The sequence below is a fragment of the Anolis sagrei genome, chromosome 5, assembly GCF_037176765.1.
Source record: "Anolis sagrei isolate rAnoSag1 chromosome 5, rAnoSag1.mat, whole genome shotgun sequence".
Classification (NCBI taxonomy): domain Eukaryota; kingdom Metazoa; phylum Chordata; class Lepidosauria; order Squamata; family Dactyloidae; genus Anolis; species Anolis sagrei.
The window spans coordinates 118375290-118400085 of NC_090025.1; the positions used below are offsets into that span (position 1 = coordinate 118375290).

General features: G+C 38.9%; 1 protein-coding gene across 2 annotated transcripts in view; it reads left to right on the forward strand.

Annotated features, from left to right (window-relative positions):
* The window catches only part of NWD2 (NACHT and WD repeat domain containing 2), a 78091-nt gene that overhangs the window by 42802 nt on the left and 10493 nt on the right, over nucleotides 1–24796 (forward strand). The window contains exons 3-4 of one of the 2 annotated variants that reach the window (XM_060777837.2): nucleotides 6499–6615; nucleotides 23362–23565. In XM_060777837.2, coding sequence (XP_060633820.2) covers nucleotides 6499–6615; nucleotides 23362–23565 — 321 coding nt within the window. Of the gene's footprint in view, nucleotides 1–6498; nucleotides 6616–23361; nucleotides 23566–24796 lie in introns of those variants that run through there. The other variant, XM_060777838.2, reaches the window with a different exon arrangement.

Here is a 24796-nt window from a genome sequence, read left to right on the forward strand (position 1 = left end):
TGGACTACCGTGGCCAAGTCAGACTTCCCAAGGTATGAGCGCAGCTGGCACACAAGTTTTAACTGTGCAAATGCTTCCCTGGTCACCGCTGAAACCTGGGGTTCCAGGCTCAGCGATGAATCCAGGACAATGTTTTTAATTAGGAGATGAAAATGATTTATGTTTTTATTACTCTTGTTATGGTTTTATATCATATGTTAATGTTTTAAATGTTTTATGATGTTCTTGGGCATTGAATTTTTGCCTCTGTAAACCGCTCTGAGTCGCCTGAAAAGGCTGAGAAGGGCAGTATACAAATACACTAAATAAATAAATAAATAAATAAATGTGCATTCCATGGAGATAATGAATGAAGAGTATTCTCTCAAATCTTATCCCCAGAGCCTGTGTGTGTTGCAGTACCAGTTCTTGAGAAACAGGACCAAAAGGGTACTATAGCTTCATGTCCTTTGGCCATTCACACTGCGTTATTAAAGTACTATTATTCAGCTTTAGTTGTCATGGAACACTATTGTTTGCAGTTTAGAGAAGGGCATTTTGAATACTCAAGAAGAGCTCTGTAGTTCCTCCTGAGACCACAAGTCCCAGAATTCCATAGGATGGAACCATAGCAGTTAAAGAAGAATAATGGTACTGTTCTGCCCCCCACGCTATCTTAACTACTTGGAAGGTAAACTGGCTGTGCAGGGAACAGATCAGAGACTATATTGTTGAGTCAAGCAAGAATTTATTAACTGACAAGAATTTTAGATTTTCTCTCCTCCTGAGTCTGTATGAGAAGAGATAAAGTCTTTCAGGGATTGACACAGTTCTGGCCAAACTGAGGCTCTTGAATCTTTATTTCTTCTTATTGTCTCTTTCTTGTATAATATTCAACTCTGACTGGACTTGAATATAGATCTGACTGGACTTGAATACAGCTCCAACTGGACTTGTATACAGTTCCAATTGGATGTTCTGTTTTGTAGACTTTCCTGCCTTCCTCATTCTTAACCTTCCTGTCACGAAAAAGGCTATTTCTTCCAAGAACCAGATGTGCCTTGCCTGAGGCTCCTCACTGAGAGGATTCTTAAGAGGCAGGGTGACTGAGGCTTGAAATACAAAGAGGCTGTCTAGAATGACCCCCCAGAAACTGTTCATAAAATATTAATCCCTCTTAACTAAAAAGGGCTTAACTAGAGGTAAACAGTGAGGGTCTTCATGGGACACAACAGGCACTATAATTGGATCGCTTGAATTGACCCCTGCTTGAGAGACTCTATAGAAGTTGGAAATGCTGGACTATGTATGCTTTTCTCCAGATATAGCATATCTGTCTCACGTTCTTAATTTTATTTACATCCAAAGTTTGGCCACAATTATATCTACAACCATATCCGAGACACCTCAAGTTTTGATTGGCTATTGGCTAGCCCAGAAGACCAGATCAGTTCTTGCCTCTCACATCAGGTTCAGTTCCCAAAGTTGCCGAGAGTCTGAAGCATAGCACAGTAACAAGACTGTCCTTCATCTCATCTTCCCACCAGCTCCAAGCAAAGAAATGGAAGAGAAGATATTTGTGCTGTCAGTGTGCTTCAGAGGCAATCAGCCAAAGTGCAGCATGAGGTCAGGGACATTCCCAGCTCAATAGCTGGGGGGAAAGTTGGCTCCTCGGGATAGCCATGAGAGCAAGACAGATGATTGATGTAGCAATAATGTCAATTAAATTAGTGAATTGCCTAGAGAGTTGCCTCTCCCCCCTCCAGGCACAACTATTATATGCAAAAATGTTTTCCTTTCATATTAAGAATGAATGTACATCTACCTAGTTTTATTATGATTATTTGGAGCAATACATTAACACTGCATTTTCTCTTCTGCTTGCTTTCCTGGATTCTTTCTCATTCTCAAGATTACCATTGGAGCAGGGAAATATTTCATCTCCAGTATTATATTACTTCCCTCCTGGTCTTCCTAATCACAGTAATTAAGGAATGAATGTGTTCCTTATAAGTCTTCTCATTTATTACAATCAGTGCCTTCTTCAATTTGCAAGGCCACAGGACTTCCACTAATTATCACCTTTCTACCAGTTTCCCACATCATCCATGCTATAATCTTACTTTGAACTCTTTAAATTACACAAATTCAACACTTCAACATTTCCAGCACTGGCATAAGCATATGTATTTTATCCCTTTTTACCGTCATTTTTGCTTGGAATTTGTGCTACAACACCTTTGAATATTGCATTGTCTGCCTGTTGTCTTTGTGTGCTTGTCATCAGCTTCTATCCTGCTATCAGTTTGAAGACATGAACAATCTAATAATCATCCCTAAAGGATGTATTATCTTAAACCAAATGTTTCTCTGCCCGTTGGCTTTGACGTTGTAGACCTATGACGCAAAAACATCAACTTGCATGCGTTTTAACAAATAACAGTAAAAAAAATCAAGTGAGACTATTTTATTCAAGAGTATGTGTGCATAACAAATCAGGCATCAAATTATTTCAGTCCAGTGTCCAAAAAAAATTGAATTGTAATGATGTGATTATACTTGGCACATGGAAGCCAGAACTGGGACAGCAGTATGCCAACTTGTGCTGAAGGCCAGGCTTTACTTTTGCAAATTTCTTTTTAAAGGTCATTGAATGGCTGATGTTAAATAAATGTCCAGAGAGTTGTTGTTCATTTTTTAAATTTAATTTTAAGATTTGGGTTTCCCCCTGTAAATGGAAATGTAAAAAACAAACAAGATAATGTGTTATTCGCTTTACTACTATGGCAATCTTACGGGATTGTATGTACCACCATCTCTGCAGGCTTTCAGACATTCTTGTATTTCTGAGTTCAGCAACCATAGCAGTGCTTAATACTAGAGTAAAATATAATCATGCTTTCCATACAGAAGAAATATTCCCGTAAGTAGGTGGTATATCTGTACTACTGACAAATTAACCATTCCTCAGAATTATTATTTTTGGGAAATTAAATATTATTTAAAATAATTTTAACCACTGCCACCAACACAGCACTGGGTTTATTTAAAGAAAACTGTAAAAATTGATGAGTTTGTAGCATAAATTCATGCATATGCACCATAAGAAGTTTGAAAATATTCCATCCAGTGTCTATACATGGGTATAAGCCTTTATTTTCCAACACAGTGACATTAAAATGGCTACATTAACCCCTTACACACAAACATAGTGAAATGATAGGCAAAATCAAGAATGTGTGACAGAAGTCTTTTTCTTCTTCATTTCCCTAAAATATGACCCAAATAATTATTATGCCTTTGAAATTATGGTTAGTTTAAACAAGCTAATATCAAAACCATGGTTTGACATCTACATTTTGAACGTAAAAAACAGCTGTGAGTTAAGAGCTCCTGGCCTCTTCCTTCCTACTGTATGGACAGAAAAAAATGCAGGGGGGGGGATGCAGACATAGGTTTTCTGCAGGTAATACCTACTTGTTTACATCACACAGAAATAGTGTTTGTTTGTGTGTGTGTGTGTCAGGAGCAACTTGAGAGACTGCAAATCACTTCTGGTGTGAGAGCATTGGCCATCTGCAAGAATGTTGCCCAGGGGACACTTGGAGGTTTTGATGTTTTATCATCCTTGTGGGAGGCTTCTCTCATGTCCTCACATGAGGAGCTGGAGCTAACAGAAAGAGCTCATCTGTGCTCTCCCTGAATTTGAAACTTTGACCTGTTGGTCATCAGTCCAGCCAGCAAAAGGGTTTAACCCACTTGCGCCACTGGAGGCTCCTAATAGTGTTAGCGTGACATGCAAACAGAAGGGAAAATATATTTTCTAAAGATCCTTCCAATGCAGACAAAAAAGTTCACAATAAGTATTAGGGTTTCTCTGGGAATTATTTCTTCGAAAGCTATAAGCTACAGTATTTGACATGAAACAGCATTTCCCAAGAATACTGAGGAGAAGCAAAAGATAACTTTTTGTCACCATACTTTGCTTCGGAGAACCCACAGGTAGATTGCCACACTATTGTCTGATCCATCAAGGCAATCAATGCATATTTAGCTTTATTTGTTATGGCTGGAAGTCACTAAGATGCATAAATTAAAGCTATGGATCTGTAACTGGTTGACATTCGCAGTTCCTACATATTCACAGTCATGGCATTATTGCCTCAATTGTAAAAGTACCCAAATGTTGAAGAATTGTAACAGGGATCATGTTTCCAATCGCTGTGCCACAGATTGGCAGAAACAGTGAACTGCCGCCACCCCCAGTAGATAGGACAACCAAGAAGTCTAGGATGTCAGCTATTTTTATTGGTTAGAATTCTGAATAAGATATTTAGTTAACTATATAGATAAGTAACCTTAGTTAACTATATAGATAAGTAACCTGTCTTGGCTTTACCCATTTCTCCCCAAACCTGATGGACATGCCGTTCACTCATTCATCAAACTCAAGGCCCACCGTCCAAATTTGACCCACCATATCATTTTATGTGGCTTTCTAGATGCTGGACTACAACTCCTTTATGCCTCATAAATATCATGGTTAGAGCCGATGGGAGTTGTGATACAGTAACATCTAGAAGGGTGCTGTTTGTTCTGTTTAGTCAAGAGAGTGAGGTTTGAATTTAGACAAAAGGCTTGTGGATAGGATACCTGACATTAAAATATGCTTTAACCTTTCCCCAACCTCAGTGCTGTTGAGTTGCAATTCCCATTGTTCCCAATCTGCATGGCAGATGAGAGCTGCCATTCTGGGGATCCAAATTGGATAAAAACTAAAGAGTACCACACACTATGTAAATATATTTATAGTTGGCCCTCTGTATCCACAGATTCCCCATCCATGGATTCCTTTTGAAGGCAACAATAAGGCTGATGTAACCCTTGATGAAAATGAGTTTGACACCCCTAATTACAGGCAGAATGAACCCCCTCCCTCTGTTCAGCCAATGCCTGATAAAGTAGGTTTGGAAGGAAGTTTTGATCTTGGCAATAGTGTCACAACTGCTAAAACAAACAGTTGAAAATCACAGCCTACAAAAGTTTAAAAACAATTAAACTATAATAAAAGTAAAACAAACTAAGACAAACTAAAACAACAACAAAGAAAAGTTCTGTGCATTATTCAACCATAATAGAGTGTTTCAAAATAATCATGGTAAAATCTGGAGAGAAATTATAAAACATTTGGAAATGATCCCCATAATAAGAAAAAAGAAGGTTACGATTTAAGATTTGGGATATTTCTAACCTGACCATTTACATCATTGTGGAAATGGATCCGCCTCATGGTAGATACATGCCATACAGGGCTGACCCAGAATCACCTGGGGCAAGGCCACCTTAACAATACCTGACCTGAGATTAATGAAAGTCATGGCAAAGTCTAAATCCTGCCCCATTGTGTATATATGATATGTTTTCTGACCCCGCTCCCTTTGTTTTTTCATATGTGTTGATTAATTGTTACCAATGGATGTAGTGAACATATTTGTATGTTTTAAAACCTAATACAACATTTGATTTGTGCTGCCCTCTATTTCCTTCTGAAAAGACTCCACATGTATCTTATTTCATGTTGGGAGGACTTTTTGGCTGATCTCCACATTGAGGCCCTAATGTATTGACTAGCTCCACATAAGTGCAGATTCAGGAGATGATGTGTGATCTGGTACCACCCCAAGTTATATTGACTAAAATTACTTCAGTCATTACTTAAAATAATGTCTTCCAATAATGTAACACCTATCCTTCTGTGTTAAAATATGAAGTGAAACCACACTGCATCACTTAATCACTTTAAATAAATATAGCTGCTTTTCACACACACACAACCTTGAGTCTTCTTGACATTATTCAGATTGGAACTGTAGGCACAAAAGAAATGTTGAACAGCGAGCCATCTGTCATTTAGCTTCATCAACACGGTTGCTTCCAAAAAATACAATATATTAAAGAGAAAGAATACAAATGACATTTAATGCATGTTACCCTGCCAGAGAAGGTTGTCTTCTTTGAAAGACATGGTGACAATTTTCTGCCAGGCCTTTGATTTTCAGCCAGTAGTTTTTGCTTCAGGGCCAGCTGCTGGACAAGACGGCATGACCATTTCTGTGTTTTCCTTAGCAATACCATTGGATTGTTATTGTAAACTGCTATGATATCAGATACAGTCTGGGAGAAAAGTAGGTTATAAATAAAGGGAGGGATGGTGAATCCGTCAGCTTTGCCATTCGTTGTGGAACAGAGACCATGGTGTTCATTGCAAAAGAGATCATTAGTTTCTCATCCACCAAGAGAAAAGTGGGAGAAGGGCATCATGAAATACTGGGCTGTCCTAGAGACCATGCTTACACAACCTCTGAGAAAATGGGACTTCTTACGCAGCTATTTTTATGCAAGTGTAACACTTCAATGGCATTTTGGCCAATATCTTCAAGCTGCTGTCTTCACTGTTGTTTATCAGAATGCAGTATTATAAGACATATTAACAAATGTGTTGTTGTATGGATTTTCCAGGTCATCGATCTGTATTGGGGAGTAGAACCAGAGGAATGGCACAGCCCAGAGCTCCAGAAAACCCGCATGAGGCTATTAGAAGATTGCCTGAAAACATCTGCAGGTCCATGTTTTGTTGTGGGTATAAAAATAATGCTTTACCTAATTAACCTAGAATTGAATATGCAGTTAGCTTCAGGCATATTAACAAACTATCGTACTTCCTAAAAAGTCTTTCATTTTCAATTCTAGCTCTGATTTTGCAGATGCTGCTTTAATTTTTATATAGCATATTCTTACATATTATATATTGTTATCACTACCATTATTATCACTAAGTATGTATTAATGTTACAGATCAGGGCAGATATGGAAAGTCATCTATTGAAGTCATGGGATTTGAAAGCATGAATATAACAGAAAATTTCAATTTCTGTCTGTTGCATCTTTTTGATATTTGCTGTGACCCTCCTCTTTTTCCTGTGTTAACATTATACCATTTTTTTTAGCAGTGGTTCCATGCTAAAGTAAACGTATCCCTAGAATAATTTAACAGAGGAACACCTCTTTGTTGAAGCCAGTAGAGAAACCGTTTAGTCACAAAACTCCTGCTGTGTGTAAAGTCTGGAAATGAAGCCTTTTGAGGAATAATTCAGGCAGTTGAACATATTTCACTTGAAGAAGAGAATACTGATATGAAGCAATTTTTAAATATCTGAAGGGATGCCATTTAGAAGATGAAACCAGTTTATTTTCTGCTGCTTCAGATAATAGATTCCTAATCAGTGTATTCAAATTACAAGAAAGGGGATTTCACCTAAATATTAGAAAATAAATTATTAACAGTAACACTTGCTCAACAGGGTAAAGAGAATCCACTGCCTCAGAACTCCTATGCAGTTCTTCAACATGGTTTCTTCCAGAAGTACTATACTTGTGTACAGTAGGATCCTTTAATCAACAGATTCATTATTCATTGTTTCACTTTCCCACATTCCAAACAATACCCCCCCCCCACACACACACACACACACACCAGAAATATTTATCAGCCTTTCTAGATCTGCTAGGGCAGGGGTCCTCAGACTTTTTAAACAGAGGGCCAGATCACAGTCCCTCAAACTGTTGGAAGGCCAGATTATAATTTGGGGAAAAAACCGAATGAATTTCTATGCACATATCTTATTGTAGTGCAAAAAATACTTAAATACAATACAATAATTAAAATTAAGAACAATTTTGACAAATATAAACGTATTAGTATTTCAGTGGGAAGTGTGGGCCTACTTTTGGCTGATGAGATAGGATTGTTGTTGTTTGCTTTCAAGTCATTTCAGACTTAGGTTGACCCCGAGTGAGGGCCGCATAAATGACCTTGGAGAGCACTATCCGGACCCCGGGCCTTAGTCGGAGGACCCCTATTCTAGGACAATTCTATTATAAGCCTGAATATAATTGAAATGTAAGGTTTGAAATTATTCACAGTTTCAGGTATCCACGAGATTATTGGAATATATTGTCAGAGTAGCCTTAGCAGCCTGCAGAATATCTCAGTCCTTTTTATTCTCAGTGTGATAAAAAACTCAAAAAAATACACATGAGTATGTTGCTTTAAGTAGAAACAAAAATATAGTTCTATTCATTGTAAGTAAAAAAAAAACACATAGCAGAACATAAGAATTGTTCTCACCAATGTACAACAAACAATATCTCCGGTGAGTCATCTTCTTTACATGATGATATGCAAACATATAGCAAAATAATACAGTCTCTCTACTTAGTTGTCAGTAGAATGCCCTTGTCTTGCCATAAACAAGCAGTTTGTCTGGCATTCAAGACTGCTTCAGTCTTCAGTTACAGTACACTGCGTAACCACTCCCAGCAACAGCCAAAGGTTTCTTCAGCTGAAAACAAGCCATCAAGCTAAGCCAAAATGCAAAACTCAAAGTTTGCAAGCCTAGTGCCTTGTTATATGCTGAAGCAGATAACACACCCAATTAACTTGTGGCAGCTGTAACAGAAAAGGTTCTGATCCTCCCTATTACTTAGAAAAGGCCTGTTGTAACCCCCCAGTAGCGACATATATCCTCCACAGATATGATAGTTGTACTATATTCCTACATAACAGAAGGTTGGACTAGGTAGACCTTCCAGCCCCTTCCAATTCTTAGAATTCTGTGAATTCCTGGCATCTTTCAAGATGGCAGGATATTTGCTAATGAAATTGAAGAAGAGCCCGCTCCCTGTTATATTGGAGCCAGTGACAATAAAAATAAATAGCACTTACCCAGAAGGTTCTATTAGATTACATTCAGTTGTTTGTCCCAACAAAATTATGGAATTGTAAACCCCAGTGCCCTTGTGTTCAGGAATGGGGATGGCTTGATATTTTGTGTAACCTTACTGGGAACGATGAGCTTCACCTATTGTAATTCAGGATGGAGCCGTTCATTTCAAAAGATAAGGGACAGTTTATAAATGATACACAGGTTTAGGATGTTTTTAGGATGGTTATAGCTCCAAGCAGATATATTGGGAAAGAGGAGGATGTTGGAGAGCAGGTACTAAAATAGATACAAAGCTGAAGAAAACAGAGGTGAATAAAAAGCCAAAAGAGGGCATAAGAAGATGGAAGAGATGTTGGAAGGGAAGCCCTGAGATTTTTATGCACTCTTAGACATTTTTCCTATACTGTCAGACTTCAAAGCAAAGTGTAGCAATTGTTTTTGTCACTTGTCAGTGATTTTTGTAAATTGTAGACCAAAGCTATACATATTAATTACTGGTTATATCTATCAATTTTCCAACCGTGTTTTAGATTTTTAAAGCTTTAGCAATTTAAGTGCAGACTGAAATACAGTGGTTGCTAAAGGAATAATCAAAATGGCATTCATACTTAGAAATGTATAAACCCACCCCTATTTTGTGGAGGTACTTTTTTCCCTTTGGATCTGTTAAGTGGCCAAGCTTGTAAATAACAGGGTTTCTTTTCTTTTTTCATTTCAAACCATGCAGAGAAGATAAAGAATTACAAGTTTTCTTGTGATCCAGGAACACTGATAAGTAGTTAGTACAATTCTGTGCAGGCTTTTTTTCTACAGGGCCATATTATGTAGAATACCATAAAAGAATTTGAAACTAGAAAGTACTTGTCTGTTAATAGACACAAATGCAGCAAAGTATTTTGGGAAAACAACATTTTAGAGGCATTCCAGAACTTACAAAGAATATTGAAGACTTTTTTCCGGTTTATTTTTAATCAGTGCAGGTTGCAAGCCTGAATGGATTGTGAGCATGTATGAATGGAGGACAGACAGGATCCCAGGGGGGCTGTGCCATTGCTCCACTGACGAAAAGGTCACCCTGTGCACCCTCCCTCCTTCCCCCATCACATGGTAGGGACCCTGTTCCCATTAGATGGAAGAGAGGGCAGAAGTGTGCAGGAATGCCTATTGCCCCACTGCCCTTTCTCCCATCATATGGGGAAAAATGGAGGAAAACTCTGTAGTGGAGGAGGAATTTGAGCATGCATCATCTGATGGTGCTCAGCACGCCCCATACAAGCTGCAAGCAAAAGTGGCAACATGGGGCTATTTTACTCCATGTGAACAAGTCCCGGGTCTATTTAATTGTTCAGATTATTTTTCAGCCTTAGTCTTAGATTTACATAGTTGGCAGGAGTTTTTATATATTTCCCCTTGAAAGCTCATCTAAATTTATCATATTGTCACCACAGAAATTTTGAACATTTTGTATCACAACTGGTTCTATGAAGTGATATATTCGGTGTCACTGAACTTTTAACAGCCATAAATAAAACACAGTCTTTGTATGTGAGAGTTCATACCTCCTAACAGTCCACATTGAAACTGAGCACATGTGGTCAAGTGACCTCAGATTGTGATCAAGATGATAAAAGTTATTAATGAGGAAAAGTCCACAAGCTAGGAGGTATGTTTGCACTTAGATTCAGTTTGCAGCAGTTAAAGTAAGGTGAAGGTAAGAAGATGAAGCAGGAGGGAGAGCAAGACATTGGGGCATTTTAAAAGTGGGATGACAAAGCTTTAAATGAGACTGTGACAAATCAGGAACCGTTGGTGTGAGATTCAGTGCACCCTTTTCCTCTGTCTCTTCTGCAGGCAGTCATATATTCCTTAAAGGATTGTGTTCATATGTTTTCTAGACTCTGCACTGTTACTAGAATCTCAGGCCCCATATACACTGCCATTATAATGCAGCTTGAATTGTATTCTATGGTCATATAATCCAATTCAAACCAGTCAAACACTGACCATATAATGCCATTAAATCTGCATTAAAAATTATAGGTGTAGATGAGACCTCAGATAGCAGCTGTGGCCTACATTATAATTAGTTAATTCTAGTTAATTCATCAAGTACTACCAGTATTAAAAAGCAGAGACTTCACATTTTGAAGTGAGTTCAGATGGTTGCAGTAGTTCACAGTTGCCACTTGGTTGTTAATTGGCACACTTTAAATATATATGTTTTTTACCTATCTTGAGACAACTGCCTTTGATGCCAGTTTTTCTCTTAGCAGTTTCAGGTGCTGATTCTCCTTACTTGTTTCAAAACACCTGTGATTTAGTTTTCAGAGAAGGTCTGAGTGGCATTTTCTTACCTATCCAACAACATGCAACCTGGGTTATAAATATTTTAGATAATGTTCCCTGCCATCCAGTCCCTGGCCTTTAAGATTTACCTATAGAGGACTCAATGAAATTGCCATCTTGTATTGAGTCCAGGTTGGCTCTTTGTTGTTAGAGCACAAGATGTCTTGTTGGAGGCTTGTGTGTCTGTTGTCTTCCTAATTCCCAGAAACCTGAAAACTATTTCAAGATGACCTCCAGGTTAAAAAGTTTGAGATTGCTGGTTTATAGTTAGTTTTTCATGATCATCCATAACTAGAAGATATATGAAGGAATTCTATGTATTATTTCTTATTGTGTACATGATGGATTTTCTAAGGAAACTGTATGTGTGTGATGTTCAGTTTGTTCTTGGCTATATGAGGTATGCTATTTCACTTGCATTTGGCACTATAGTTATGAGAATACTTTTTATGCTAAGTGTAGACTACTGTGGTAAAGAATTAGCTTATCAACTGAAGTCTGAGTTTTTAGCCTTTCTTTAAAATATATTCAAGCCTATACTGCCTATATCAGGGGTCCTCAAACTTTTTAAACAGAGGGCCAGGTCACAGTCCTTCAAACCGTTGGAGGGCCGGATTATAATTTGAAAAAAGCATGCATGAATTCCTATGCACACTGCACATATCTTAATTGTAGTACAAAAACACTTAAAAACAATACAATAATTAAAATGAAGAACAATTTTAACAAATATAAACTTATTAGTATTTCAATGGGAAGTGTGGACCTGCTTTTGGTTGATGAGATAGGATTGTTGTTGTTGGTGGTGTGCTTTCAAGTCATTTCAGACTTAGATTGACCCTGAGCGAGGGTCGGGTAAATGACCTTGGAGGGCCATATCCTTAGTTTGAGGACCCCTGGCCTATATGGTTCATCAATAGCTTGGAAATATATGGGTATTGGCTAAACTTATGAATCATTACTAGATGCAGCATCTTCTGCCCTTTGATTGAACATGCTGTCCATTGTGGTAGAGTTCTCTGCGTGTAATTTAATTTTACTAATAAGTATGTCTTTCATCAAAGGGGCTCCAGTACCTTTATTCAAATAGAATAGCAATTTTCTATGTGCCTTTGGTCAAACTGTTGTTGATATGACATCTGTCCCATTTTCAGGTAGCTTACTATTCAGGAGCATGTGCTTTTACAACATCACACTTTCATTTCTCCTGCTGTCCAGTGCCCATACATCACAAGGATTCTCCAGTGTTTCCAGTTTCCTTGTAGAGGAGAGCTCAATAGCTAGCAGTCATTCACTTTGATCAAATGTCATTTCAAAACACTAAAGTAATAAACTTGAATTTCTTTTTTCAGACAATATGTTCCTAGATTTTAAGAAAGCAAAACACTTTAAAAGTGAAGCACACAGGATGCTGGATATCAGTGTGTGTGTTCAGATCTTGGCTTTGGTGGTAATGATGAACTCCTTAAGTAAATAGGTACTGACAGTTTCTCAGTCCTAACCAACTCAAAATATGCTTAAAGTGAAAAAGCTATGAGTGACAGTTCTGCGACTGAAAGAGTTGTGCCCTAAACCTTTCAAATTTCCAAATATACCAAGAAGGATCTGATAGCCATTTGAAAACCAGAGACACTAAAAAGTAGCTTCCTTTGAGAATGAGTTGTGAATCATGGTACACAGGAGCTCTTACAAATAAAACAATTGCAACACAGCCACCAGTTCTGTCATGCCTCTGAGTCTGGTTTTGGGAAGAAGCAGAGTCAGTTTCTGGATAACGATGAAGGAAACAACGCGTTTTATCATACCATGACAAGGTGTTTTCAGAGTTTAAGAGCTGAAAAATTAAAGACACTGTCATCATCACTATCACAGCTGTAGTAGCAGTCATATAGCTTAATATTGTGCCAGATATTTTAAAATATAAAGAAAATAAGTGTCTGTTAACTGCTTAGGAGTTGAATTCACAGAACACAAAAACCAAAGGGAATGTGAAGGGATAAGATACAGTTGGAGATACCAACCACTTACAGCTTACTCTTGTATATTTTGGAATCTTGTGTTTTATACTGCTTGAATTGAATTTGTCAAAATACACATTTTTGTTTTAAAAAACAAGAAAGCAATCTTTGGGAATGCCTTTTGTTAAAAATCACAAATTCATCCCTAATTTTAACATTCCTAGTTATGTAGGGATAGTTCCAAGTATTTTGCCATTCCACATTTTCAGCTGTTTTTAAAATGTACCGTTTCTCTCTCCTACTCCCATTTCCCAGCTTATTAGTTGTTGCAAACTGAATTCAAAGGACAAAGGCATTTTACATATAATTAACTCAGTGCAATAAACTCTTGGCCCAGGTAGAGGCAACTGCTGCAGACTTTTCTACTTGGTTTTCATCTGTGAAATATTTCATCTGTGAAAAATCGAACACAATTTAAAAACAATTTAAAACAATTTAAAAACAGCTATATCAGAGATCAAAGTCCCATCGAAACAGATATGTCTTACATGCCCTGTGGAAAGCTGATACGTCCCACAAGGCACGGACTTCAGGTGGCAGAGTATTCCAGAGTGATGGTGCCACTGCTGTAAAGGCTCTGCGACTGGTTGCTCTTAGACCCAAGGTCTTGACACTGGGAATTTCTAATAGATCTTGGTCCTCAGAACGGAGGGATCTCTGGGGTTGGTAGAGGGTGAGGTGGTCCCTCAGGTACATCGGCCCCAGACCATGCAAGGCCTTAAATATTGACAATTTATTCACACTGTCATTACTTGCAGCAATAGCCGATGTAGTGAAGCAACCAAGTTGGGTGTGTGTGTGTGTTGAATGCTCTCACTAAGGAGGCCAGATTTGGTGGAGGTGGTTGACAGGGGTGGAGCTGCAGGCTATTGAAGGCTGCTCTGCCCCCTGCTATGCTCTTTGCTTTAGCGTGAGCTAGAAGGCAGGTTTCAACCCCCCCCTGCGAAAATTTCAACCCCCCCCCCCCAAATTTCAACCCCTCCCGAAATGTTTTTCTGGCTACGGCCCTGTTGGGGAGTATGACATTCTTAAAAGTAGTGTAGTCTTCTAGGACATGGCATAGCAGACTAGAATCTGTGTTCAGTCCCTGCCCAGCTATGAAGCTCAGAAGGTGGAATTTATATTTCATCTTATCTAAACTCAACTCAGAGGATAAACAGGGCCATGTGTACTGTCCTGCCCTCATTGGAGATGATTGGAATAAAAATACAACACAGGAAACTTGTTTCTTTTCCACATCAATAACTCCGTTGCTAAGATCAAAATTAAAAATGTATAACTATTTGCACAGCAGCTGTTAGACATTCTTATGTCTAACAACTTGTAGAAAATAATTATACATTCTGGTTTTCTCATATATTTTAAATATATCTTTTTTTAAAAAATCAAATACCTTGTTCTAGCAGGCTGTGATCTAGTTGTGAAATATAACATGTTAATTGTATAAGCCATTAAGAAAGATAGAGAGGTAATTATTTATGGGCTAAACAGTCAATTGGCATTAAGGGTATTCTATAGAAGTTCTCAAACTTTTTTATCTGCAGAGCCCTTTTTGAAGCAAAAATTTCTCATAGAGCCCCAAGAAATGTTTAAATATTATATTATATGTTTTATATAATGCAAATATATTAGGCATGGGCCATCTTTCTGACAAACCTTTTGACAGATGGGTCGGGCCAGTGGCAAATGGATGGAGAGTGTTTGTGTGAAGTAATTGAAAAAAAAATGATCAAATTCCCATGCACACTGCACATATCTCATTTGTAGTGCAAGGGGGTGGGTGCTACAATATTTAAAATGAAGAACAATTTTAAACAACATAAACTTAACAATATTTCAGTGGAAGACCCCAGGGGCCATCCAGTCCAACCTCCTTCTGCCATGCAGGAACAACACAATCAAAGCACTCCCTGAGTGATGGGAGGGAAATAGGAAGCAAGGAAGGAGAGGGGAAAAGATCTGGACGGTGAAGTAGACAAGGGAAAGAGGAAGTAGACTTGGAGGGGGAAGGGGAGAGATGAGGAGGAGGAAATCATAGAGCCTCTCAGTATGCTTTGTGGAGCCCCAAGTGGAGCACACTTTGAGAACCACTGTTCTATAGCATTTAATGTAAGTAAATAACAATTGCTTTGAAGATAATTTGCCAGAAGGGAGATCCAGCTGAGAGATTGTGAGCATTTCCTTTTCACTCTTCTATGAAGATCACACCAAATACCCTTCCTGCTTCTAATTGTGTAGTGGGAATGGGTCCATGATGGAGGCATTGGTAAAAAGGGAAGCATGCATGCTTTGCCTCACTTCAGTTCATTAGATTAGGGTTTCCACATAAATACATCTCCAAAGAAAAACATATATCTATTTTTAATTCATTTATTCACTTTTGTTTTGATTCTGTAGACAGAATCAGATGTTTCATAGGATCATAGAATAATAGAATTAGAAAAGACTGCATGGACCATCTAGTCCAACCTTATGTCATGCAGAAAAAGCACAATCAAAGTACTCCTGAGATGGCCATGAATACCTCAGAAAGGGGAAGTTATTCCTTTTAGACTAATCTGTGGTCTTCAGGTTGCCATTTCATGTCATTTTATTCAATATAACATCTTTTTATCCATTGATAGCATAAGGCTGTATATTTCTATATGAAGTCAAAACTGATCAGTGGAAACAGATTTTACTGGCCCTGCTCTCCTACCCATTAAGGACCCCACTTGCTAACTTGTTTCTTCTATCAATTTATTCTGCTTTTATCTAAGTGCTGACAAAAGCTGAGAAATCTCTTTAACCTTGCAATCGCTTCAGTAATAAGTGAAAAGACCCAAAATGTCTCATTGTTTGAAGGTATTTTATCCTAATGTCATGGTGAGACTTGAGGCTGCTTAGAAAATCATTGCATTCAATGATGAATACAATTTTTATTTGTTGCTAGTAGCAGACCAAACTGAGAGACCTCCTGTGCATATGACATGATTGAAGCTATATACAGTCCTAAATAAGAACATTGAATGCAGTAGATTTTATATCAGAATAAACATGTCTAGGATTGCACCACAGACAGATTAAAAATGAAGCTGTTATTGTAGATCATTGTAGACCAGCATTTATAGATCAAATCTGAGCACACATTTTTGATTCCCTGAAAGAAGGGTAGCATGACAATGTGGCAAACAATAATAAATTACGTATAGATAGAAACGGGCAATTTAAGAACCTTGTAATATCTCTCAAGTGCAAAAATACTTGCAGTTCACTCCTGTACATATTTACATAGAAGCAAGTTCTGATAAACTAAAAGATATGAAATCTTGTCAGTTCTGGCTTTGCTGTATTTGTGGCTATTTTGATTTTGGAGACTAATTTGTTCTTCGTTTTCCTTTTCTCACTGATTACTTTTAGTAATCAATAAACAAATGGAAACAAAAAAATAGAAATCTTCCATTTTAATAAATCAGTAATCTGCTTCCTAAGCATTTGTAGTCTGCATTATGATATTGAGCAACACTATCCCCCTTCTGGGATAGTAAAGCCCCCATTACAGAATGCTCTTAGCTTCCACTTGTATTATTATTATTTCAACTCCCTATAATATTTGAGTTAAAACTATTTAAAATCATTACTTTTTGCCCAGCATAGGTTCTTTGATTTTTCAAAATAATTTTAGGTCAGTAGCTTGTTTGCAGGGCCGTAGCCAGAAAAAGATTTCAGGGAGGGTTGACAATTTGGGGGGGGGGGTTGAAAATTTGGGGGGGGTGAAAATTTTGGGGAGGGTTGAAAATTTCAGGGGGGGGGGTTGAAACCTGCCTCCTAGTTCATGCTGAAGCAAAGAGCACAACAGGGGGCAGAATATCCTTCAATAGCCTGCAGCTCCGCCCCTGTCAACCACCTCCACCAAGTCTAGCCTCCTTAATGAGAGCATTGAACACACGCACCCCCAACTTGGTTGCTTCACTACATCGGCTATTGCTGCAAGTAATGACAGTGTGAATAAATTGTCAATATTTAAGGCCTTGCATGGTCTGGGGCCGATGTACCTGAGGGACCGCCTCACCCCCTAACAACCCCATTTGCTTGAGGTAGTGCTTACAGTTCTGGAGGGACTCTTAATTTTTTGCATCTCATAGACTTAGCATGGGGATTTGGTTAACCAGTTAAAATTCATGAGTAAACCAGGTTTTTTAAAAAAAATCTGAAACATTTCAGGGGGGGGGTGAACCCCTAAAACCACCCCCTCGCTACAGGCCTGCTTGTTTGAATGGCCAAACAGGAATTTAAATCCTCAGGAATCTAATGTCTTCTAATTTCTTATAATTAGTACTGTATTTTCAGATGTAAGTACTTATAGATTTAGAGATTAAGTACGTACTGGCTTGCAGTCACTAAAGTCCATGGGAGCCCACTTCTCAATACTTGTTTGATTCTGTGCCTGTAAGCAGACAAAAAACTCAGTTCAAATACAGTGCTGGTTTCTGAGAAGATCATCTAGTAATTGTTCCCTAAAGAGTGTTCTCCTCTAGCCAGAAAGAAAGCTTATTTCTCATACGTATAGCTGGTCCAATTATTTTGGCCGCAGTCCTAAACACACTGTTAGGAATAAGCCCCAAGGAACACTGTGGAACTTATTTCTTACCAAACTCGCATCCAATTCTGCTGGCTTTTAAGCCCATAAATCCCCCAAAGTTGCTTTTTTAAAACTACCATTCCATGCATATTTCTGTCAGGCATAATAATAAATGAAAATCAAACAACAATGTTTGAAAGTCTGCCTTGACTGGTCACATGGAGTTAATCTTTAGTTGTCACAAATTATAAGGCTTACAAGTTTGTTTTAAGTAACTTGAATACTCATTTTTCCCACCCAAATGTTTGAAAATGATGTAACACACCATATTTGTTAGACTTTACTAACTGTGTAAAGTGGATGAGACCCTCTTGCCTGAAGTATTTTTCAATTGAAGGAGTAAAATAATTTCAGTAAAATTTCTCTATGGTTGAAATGCAATAAAAACTTGAAATCTTGCTAAGAAGAGCTATTACATTAGTCACCCAAAGAACAAATTACTTTTACACATAAAAGATCTGAGTACTCTTGGAAAAATACACTCATTAAATATCCCAACTTTATTTTGGATAGAGTCTCAACATTTCAGTAAAATAAGGCATTTAAATGGTAAATTTCATCTGCATGTTTAATTGCCTTTTCCCATTCTGAATGCCATCTGCCTAACACCATTTTTGGCATTTTCTATCTATAGTTCCAAATACTTAGTTTAATGTCACAAATAAATAATTGATTTTACAAATGAATAAACTTTTTAGGATAAGGCTCCAAAATTGGCACCCAGGAGAGCCATTTTCTCTCTTGTGTCTTCCTTTGTTATGATCGGCAAAGCATTGTGCAAGGGATACAATGGCACACTAGCTTCTGAGAATCATTCCCATATGCCTAATTGCAACCTCACTTAAAATAACTCTTTATTAAAGTGTATTGTTATAGTTTTATTACAGGTGACAGCAGCATCATTGCTGCCACACGCTGCAGTATTTTGATCCAGCACTGGATAGATTTTACTATTGCTGTGTAGTTTCTGTGGGATTATTTGCCAGCATATCACCAACTATCCATACTGCCTTAGTGCTAGCATTGTACACAGTTTGGGGTAGTGAATAGGCTTCAGTGGAAACTCATTCAGGAAGGTTGACATCAGAGTACATTGATTGGCAGCAGATCCCACTTGTCAATTAAATACATAAATAAGATTATATATGGTATATATACACATATGTTGTTGTTGTTCATTCGTTCAGTCGTCTCCGACTCTTCGTGACCTCATGGACCAGCCCACGCCAGAGCTCCCTGTCGGCCGTCACCACCCCCAGCTCCCTCAAGGTCAGTCCCGTCACTTCAAGGATGCCATCCATCCATCTTGCCCTTGGTCGGCCCCTCTTCCTTTTGCCTTCCACTTTCCCCAGCATTATTGTCTTCTCTAGGCTTTCCTGTCTCCTCATGATGTGACCAAAGTACTTCAACTTTGTCTCTAGTATCTTTCCCTCCAGTGAGCAGTCGGGCTTTATTTCCTGGAGGATGGACTGGTTGGATCTTCTCGTAGTCCAAGGCACTCTCAGAACTTTCCTCCAGCACCACAGTTCAAAAGCATCTATCTTCCTTCGTTCAGCCTTCCCTAAGGTCCAGCTCTCACATCCGTAGGTGACTACAGGGAATACCATGGCTTTGACTAGGCGGATCTTTGTTGCCAGTCTGATGTCTCTAGTCTTTACTCTTTTATCGAGATTGGACATTGCTCTCCTCCCAAGAAGTAAGCGTCTTCTGATTTCATGGCCACAGTCTGCATCTGCAGTAATCTTTGCACCTAGAAATACAAAGTCTGTCACGGCCTCCACGGTTTCTCCCTCTATTTTCCAGTTGTCAATCATTCTTGTTGCCATAATCTTGGTTTTTTTGACGTTTAGCTGCAACCCGGCTTTTGCGCTTTCTTCTTTCACCTTGATTAGAAGGCTCCTCAGCTCCTCCTCGCTTTCGGCCATCAGAGTGGTGTCATCTGCATATCTGAGGTTGTTAATGTTTCTTCCAGCAATTTTCACCCCAGCTTTGCATTCATCCAGTCCCGCACATCGCATGATGTGTTCTGCATACAAGTTAAAAAGGTTGGATGAGAGGATGCAGCCTTGCCGGACGCCTTTCCCAATCTTGAACCAGTCTGTTGTTCCGTGGTCAGTTCTTACTGTTGCTACTTGGTCCTTGTACAGATTCCTCAGGAGAGAGACAAGGTGGCTTGGGATGCCCATCCCACTAAGAACTTGCCACAATTTATTATGATCCACACAGTCAAAGGCTTTAGAATAGTCAATGAAGCAGAAGTAGATGTTTTTCTGAAACTCCCTGCCTTTCTCCATTATCCAGCGGATATTGGCAATTTGGTCTCTCGTTCCTCTGCCTTTTCTAAACCCAGCTTGAACATCTGGCAACTCTCGCTCCATGTATTGCTGGAGTCTTCCTTGCAGGATCTTGAGCATTACCTTGCTGGCATGAGAAATAAGGGCCACTGTACGGAAGTTGGAGCAGTCTTTCGCATTTCCCTTTTTTGGTATGGGGATATAAGTTGATTTTTTCCAGTCTGATGGCCATTCTTGTGTTTTCCATATTTGCTGGCAAATGGCATGCATCACCTTGACAGCATCATCTTTTAAGATTTTAAACAGTTCAGCTGGGATCCCGTCGTCTCCTGCTGCCTTGTTGTTAGCAATGCTTCTTAAGGCCCATTCAACCTCACTCCTCAGGATGTCTGGTTCTAATTCATTCACCACACCGTCAAAACTATCCTCAATATTATTATCCTTCCTATACAGATCTTCCGTATAGTCTCGCCACCTTCTCTTGATCTCTTCAGCTTCTGTTAGGTCCCTGCCATCTTTGTTTCTTATCATACCAATTTTTGCCTGAAATTTACCTCCAATGTTTCTAATTTTCTGGAAGAGGTCTCTTGTCCTTCCTATTCTGTTGTCTTCTTCCACTTCCATGCATTGCTTATTTTAAAATAGTTCCTTATCTCTTCTGGCTAACCTCTGGAATTGCGTATTTAACTGGGCATATCTCCCCTTATCCCTGTTTCCTTTTGCTTTCCTCCTTTCTTGGGCTACTTCCAGTGTCTCAGCAGACAACCATTTTGCCTTCTTGGTTTTCTTTTTCTTTGGAACGTACTTTGTTGCCGCCTCCTGAACAATGTCTCGGACCTCTGTCCATAGTTCTTCTGGGACTCTGTTTACTGAATCTAGTCCTTCAAATCTGTTCTTCACTTCCACTGTATATTCGCTAGGAATGTTAGTGAGATCATATCTAACTGGTCTGTGTATTTTCCCTGATCTCTTTAGTTTTATTCTAAATTGGGCAATAAGAAGTTCGTGATCTGAGCTACAGTCAGCCCCAGGTCTTGTTTTCACCGACTGGATGGATGTCCGCCACCTTTGGCTGCAAAGGATGTAGTCAATCTGATTTCGGTGTTGACCGTCTGGAGAGGTCCATGTGTAAAGCCGTCTTTTAGGTTGTTGGAAGAGAGTATTCGTTATACACAGCGAGTTTTCCTGGCAAAATTCTATCAGCCTGCGTCCCGCTTCATTTTGTTCTCCCAGACCATGCTTGCCTGTGATCCCTGTTGTCATTTGACTTCCCACCTTGGCATTCCAGTCTCCTGTAATGAAAATAATGTCTCTTTTTGGTGTATTATCCAGTAGGTCCTGCAGATCCTCATAGAACTGATCTACTTCTGCTTCTTCAGCAGCTGTGGTTGGGGCATATATTTGGATCACTGTAATGTTGAAAGGCTTTCCTTGCACTCGAATTGAGATCATTCTGTCATTTTTTGGGTTGTATCCAAGCACCGCTTTAGCGAATTTCTTATTAATTATGAAGGCTACTCCATTTCTTCGATGTTCCTCTTGTCCGCAGTAGTAGATCTGGTGGTCACCTGATGTGAAGTGGCCCATTCCAGTCCATTTCAGTTCGCTGACCCCCAGAATGTCTATCTTTAGTCTTGACATCTCACCAATAACAACATCCAATTTGCCCTGGCTCATAGATCTTACATTCCAGGTTCCTATGGTGTGTTGATCTTTAGAGCATCGGATTCGTCGTTCGCCTCCAGTACCGTCGGCCGCTAGCCTTCCTTTCGGCTTTGAGCTAGCTGCGTCATCACATCTGGGGCTAGTTGAACTTATCCTCTGCTCCTCCCCAGTAGCATTTTGGCCATCTTCCGACCTGGGAGTCCCATCTTCCAATGGCATACCGACATATCTCTGGTTGTACTGGTCCATTTAGTTTTCTTGGCAAGGATACTGGAGTGGTTTGCCATTGCCTTCCCCAGGGATCACGCTTGGTCTGACCTCTCTGCCACAACCGTCCCGTCTTGGGTGTCCCTTCACGGTTTCGCTCATGACATCATTGAGGTGCTCAAGCTCCAGCGCCCTGACAAGGCGGTGATCCTTTGCTGGAAATATACACATATACTAACATATATTTGTAGTATATGTGTTTAAGTTCCTACTGCTATCCTGTTTTTACCTCTGACTTGCCCAGTTGCCTTCCACACTTTTATGTCTCCAACTCCTTTCCCTATTTTGTTTCTCCATTTCTACTTTTTGCTTCCAGCTCAAGAGCCACAGCTGGCTTCCCTGGATAATATAAACATTGCAGAGAAATAGTCGTATCTTGTGTATGATGGGCCAAATATATTCTGTTGACTGCAGTCTAGTTCTAAGCTGGCAAGAGTTTACAGCAAATAATTTAGTGAAGAATAATACTTTGTGGCATTAAAAAACAGGTTTTTGTCTGCATTGTCTTTTCCTTTCTTTACTTTACTTTAATGCATCTTTTGGATATGCAGTCCACTGCCTTATACAGGTTTGCTTACGATCAAACTTCATACATACAACCAAATGATTGTGGTGTTGTAACCAAGCAGTCTGGGCCTGTGCAAGTTTACTTTGTAGTTAGTTCTCCTGGGTTTGTATGGATTGCTTTCATTTAAGTGTATAGAAAATTACAGATGCTTCCACTATTGTTCCAATAATTCTCAAATATAGATCACAGGAGACTCTCAATTAACCAGCAGCCATGGGGATTATAGATGCTGGATAAATGTAGTTTCTGGTTGCTTGAGAAAAATAGTAAATAGTAAAAAATAGTAAAATAGGCTTAACTAATAGCATACCCCCATACTATACTATACCATAGCATAAACTATGTACTGACCTGATATCAATATTGAAAATATAGTAATTAAAAGCAAATTAAGATGAACAAAGACAAACATACATCAATACAGCCTTTCTGTTGATAATTAGTTTATTTTAATGTTTTTGGATTTTTTTTGCCAGTTACTTGAGAGTTCTGGTTGATTTACCTCTTCACAAGGGCTTATTTTTGACAGAGGCAACAGGCTTTTGAAAGTTTGGCCATGGAGCCTGATGACACCTGTCACACCCCAGAGAAGTACTTCCAGGGTGGCTCCGTGACCAGACTGTTCCACATCCTAGTCTCCAGGGCAGCAGAAAACAAGCTTGCTCCCTCCTCCATATGACCTCCTCTCACGTATTTATACATAGATATAACTTATATGCCTATAGTAAGTGGGACATTTCCAATCTAGGAACTAAATCATTACTAAATATATATTTAGCAATGTTACTAAACTGTATTCTCTTTTATGTCTACACAGGGCCTTTTGGGAGAAAAATACGGGAGTATGCGAATACCAGGAGAAGTGGAATCATCAGAATTTGAAATGATTCTGGATGCTGCAGTTGAGGCAAAACTGGAAACAAGGATTTTGGAAGAGTGGTATTGCAGAGATGAGAATGCAGTGCCACCAACTTATTATCTCAAACCAAAATCTGAAATGTTGAAGAGCAATCCCAATATGGTAAATCACTTTCATTTAATGTAGACGTCAACTTGTTTCATAGTCAGTATGTCCTGGAGACTATCATTCCATGGAGTTCCCTGGAGACATCTGGAAAAACCATGGCAGTTATATTTTAGGAACAATAGGAAACTTTACCCTGCTGACCAGATCCGGTATGGCTGCTCTGAGATGGTTTTAAGAAATTGATGTTAAAGTGGAGATCATTGATTTTACTGCTTATGTATATTTATAGTTTATTTTATGTTCCAGCATTGAGTGCTTGCCATATATATACTGTGCTCTGCCCTGAGTCCCTTTCGGGGTGAGAAGGCCAGAATATAAAAGAAAGAAAGAAAGAAAGAAAGAAAGAAAGAAATTTATAGTTCATAGTACAGATATATATTCATACAGATATATCCCATAGCCCTGTTGATATCACAATCACATTTCCACAGTCCCTTTTCATTCTGCCTCCTCCCCTTGTTGTTGTTGTTGTTGCTGCTGCTGTTGTTGTTGTTGCTCTTCTTCTTCTTCTTCTTCTTCTTCTTCTTCTTCTTCTTCTTCATCTCTTCCTCTGTTTCTGATTCAGTTGACTGGCCAGGAGTTGCGTATAGTTCAAGAGAACAAATTTGGTCACCCCTAAATAAGAAGTTCAGACACTCCACTGGTTTGTAGAGATAGAGAGACATTAATATCTAGAGGCTGTTGAGCAAAATAATTTTTTGATTGCAGTCCAGTTCAAAGCTGGCAAGAGACCAGAGTACACACAGAAGCATATACACTATTCCACTTGGCATCTTTCCTCCCAGCCGACAGAACAGCAGATAATTTAGGAAAACGAATTATCCTATTTCTTGGCTACAGCATTCAGAGTTCATTTGTAAAATAGAACAGGATCCCAAAGCAAAGCAGCTCTGAACCTTCTCTTGGGGTGTTGCAGTCGGCAAACTAATTGGTGCAGAAGTAGATGCAGAAAAATAAACCTCTCTAGATTTCAAATTGAACCCTTGTTTAGGGGAAAATACTCTCAATTCTTAGAATAACACAAAGCAACTTTACACTATAAAATATTATAGATGCAATAATACTGTCTTAAAATTAGGTTTGGTTCAGTTTCATGCGCATATGGATTGGACTGGCTCCAGAAAGTGCAAGGCCTAAAGCAAATGCCTGTGCCAGTATACTCAAGCCATGAAGGACAAAGGCTTCCACGTATCACCAGCTTCTAATATTAACAAAAAAAACCTCT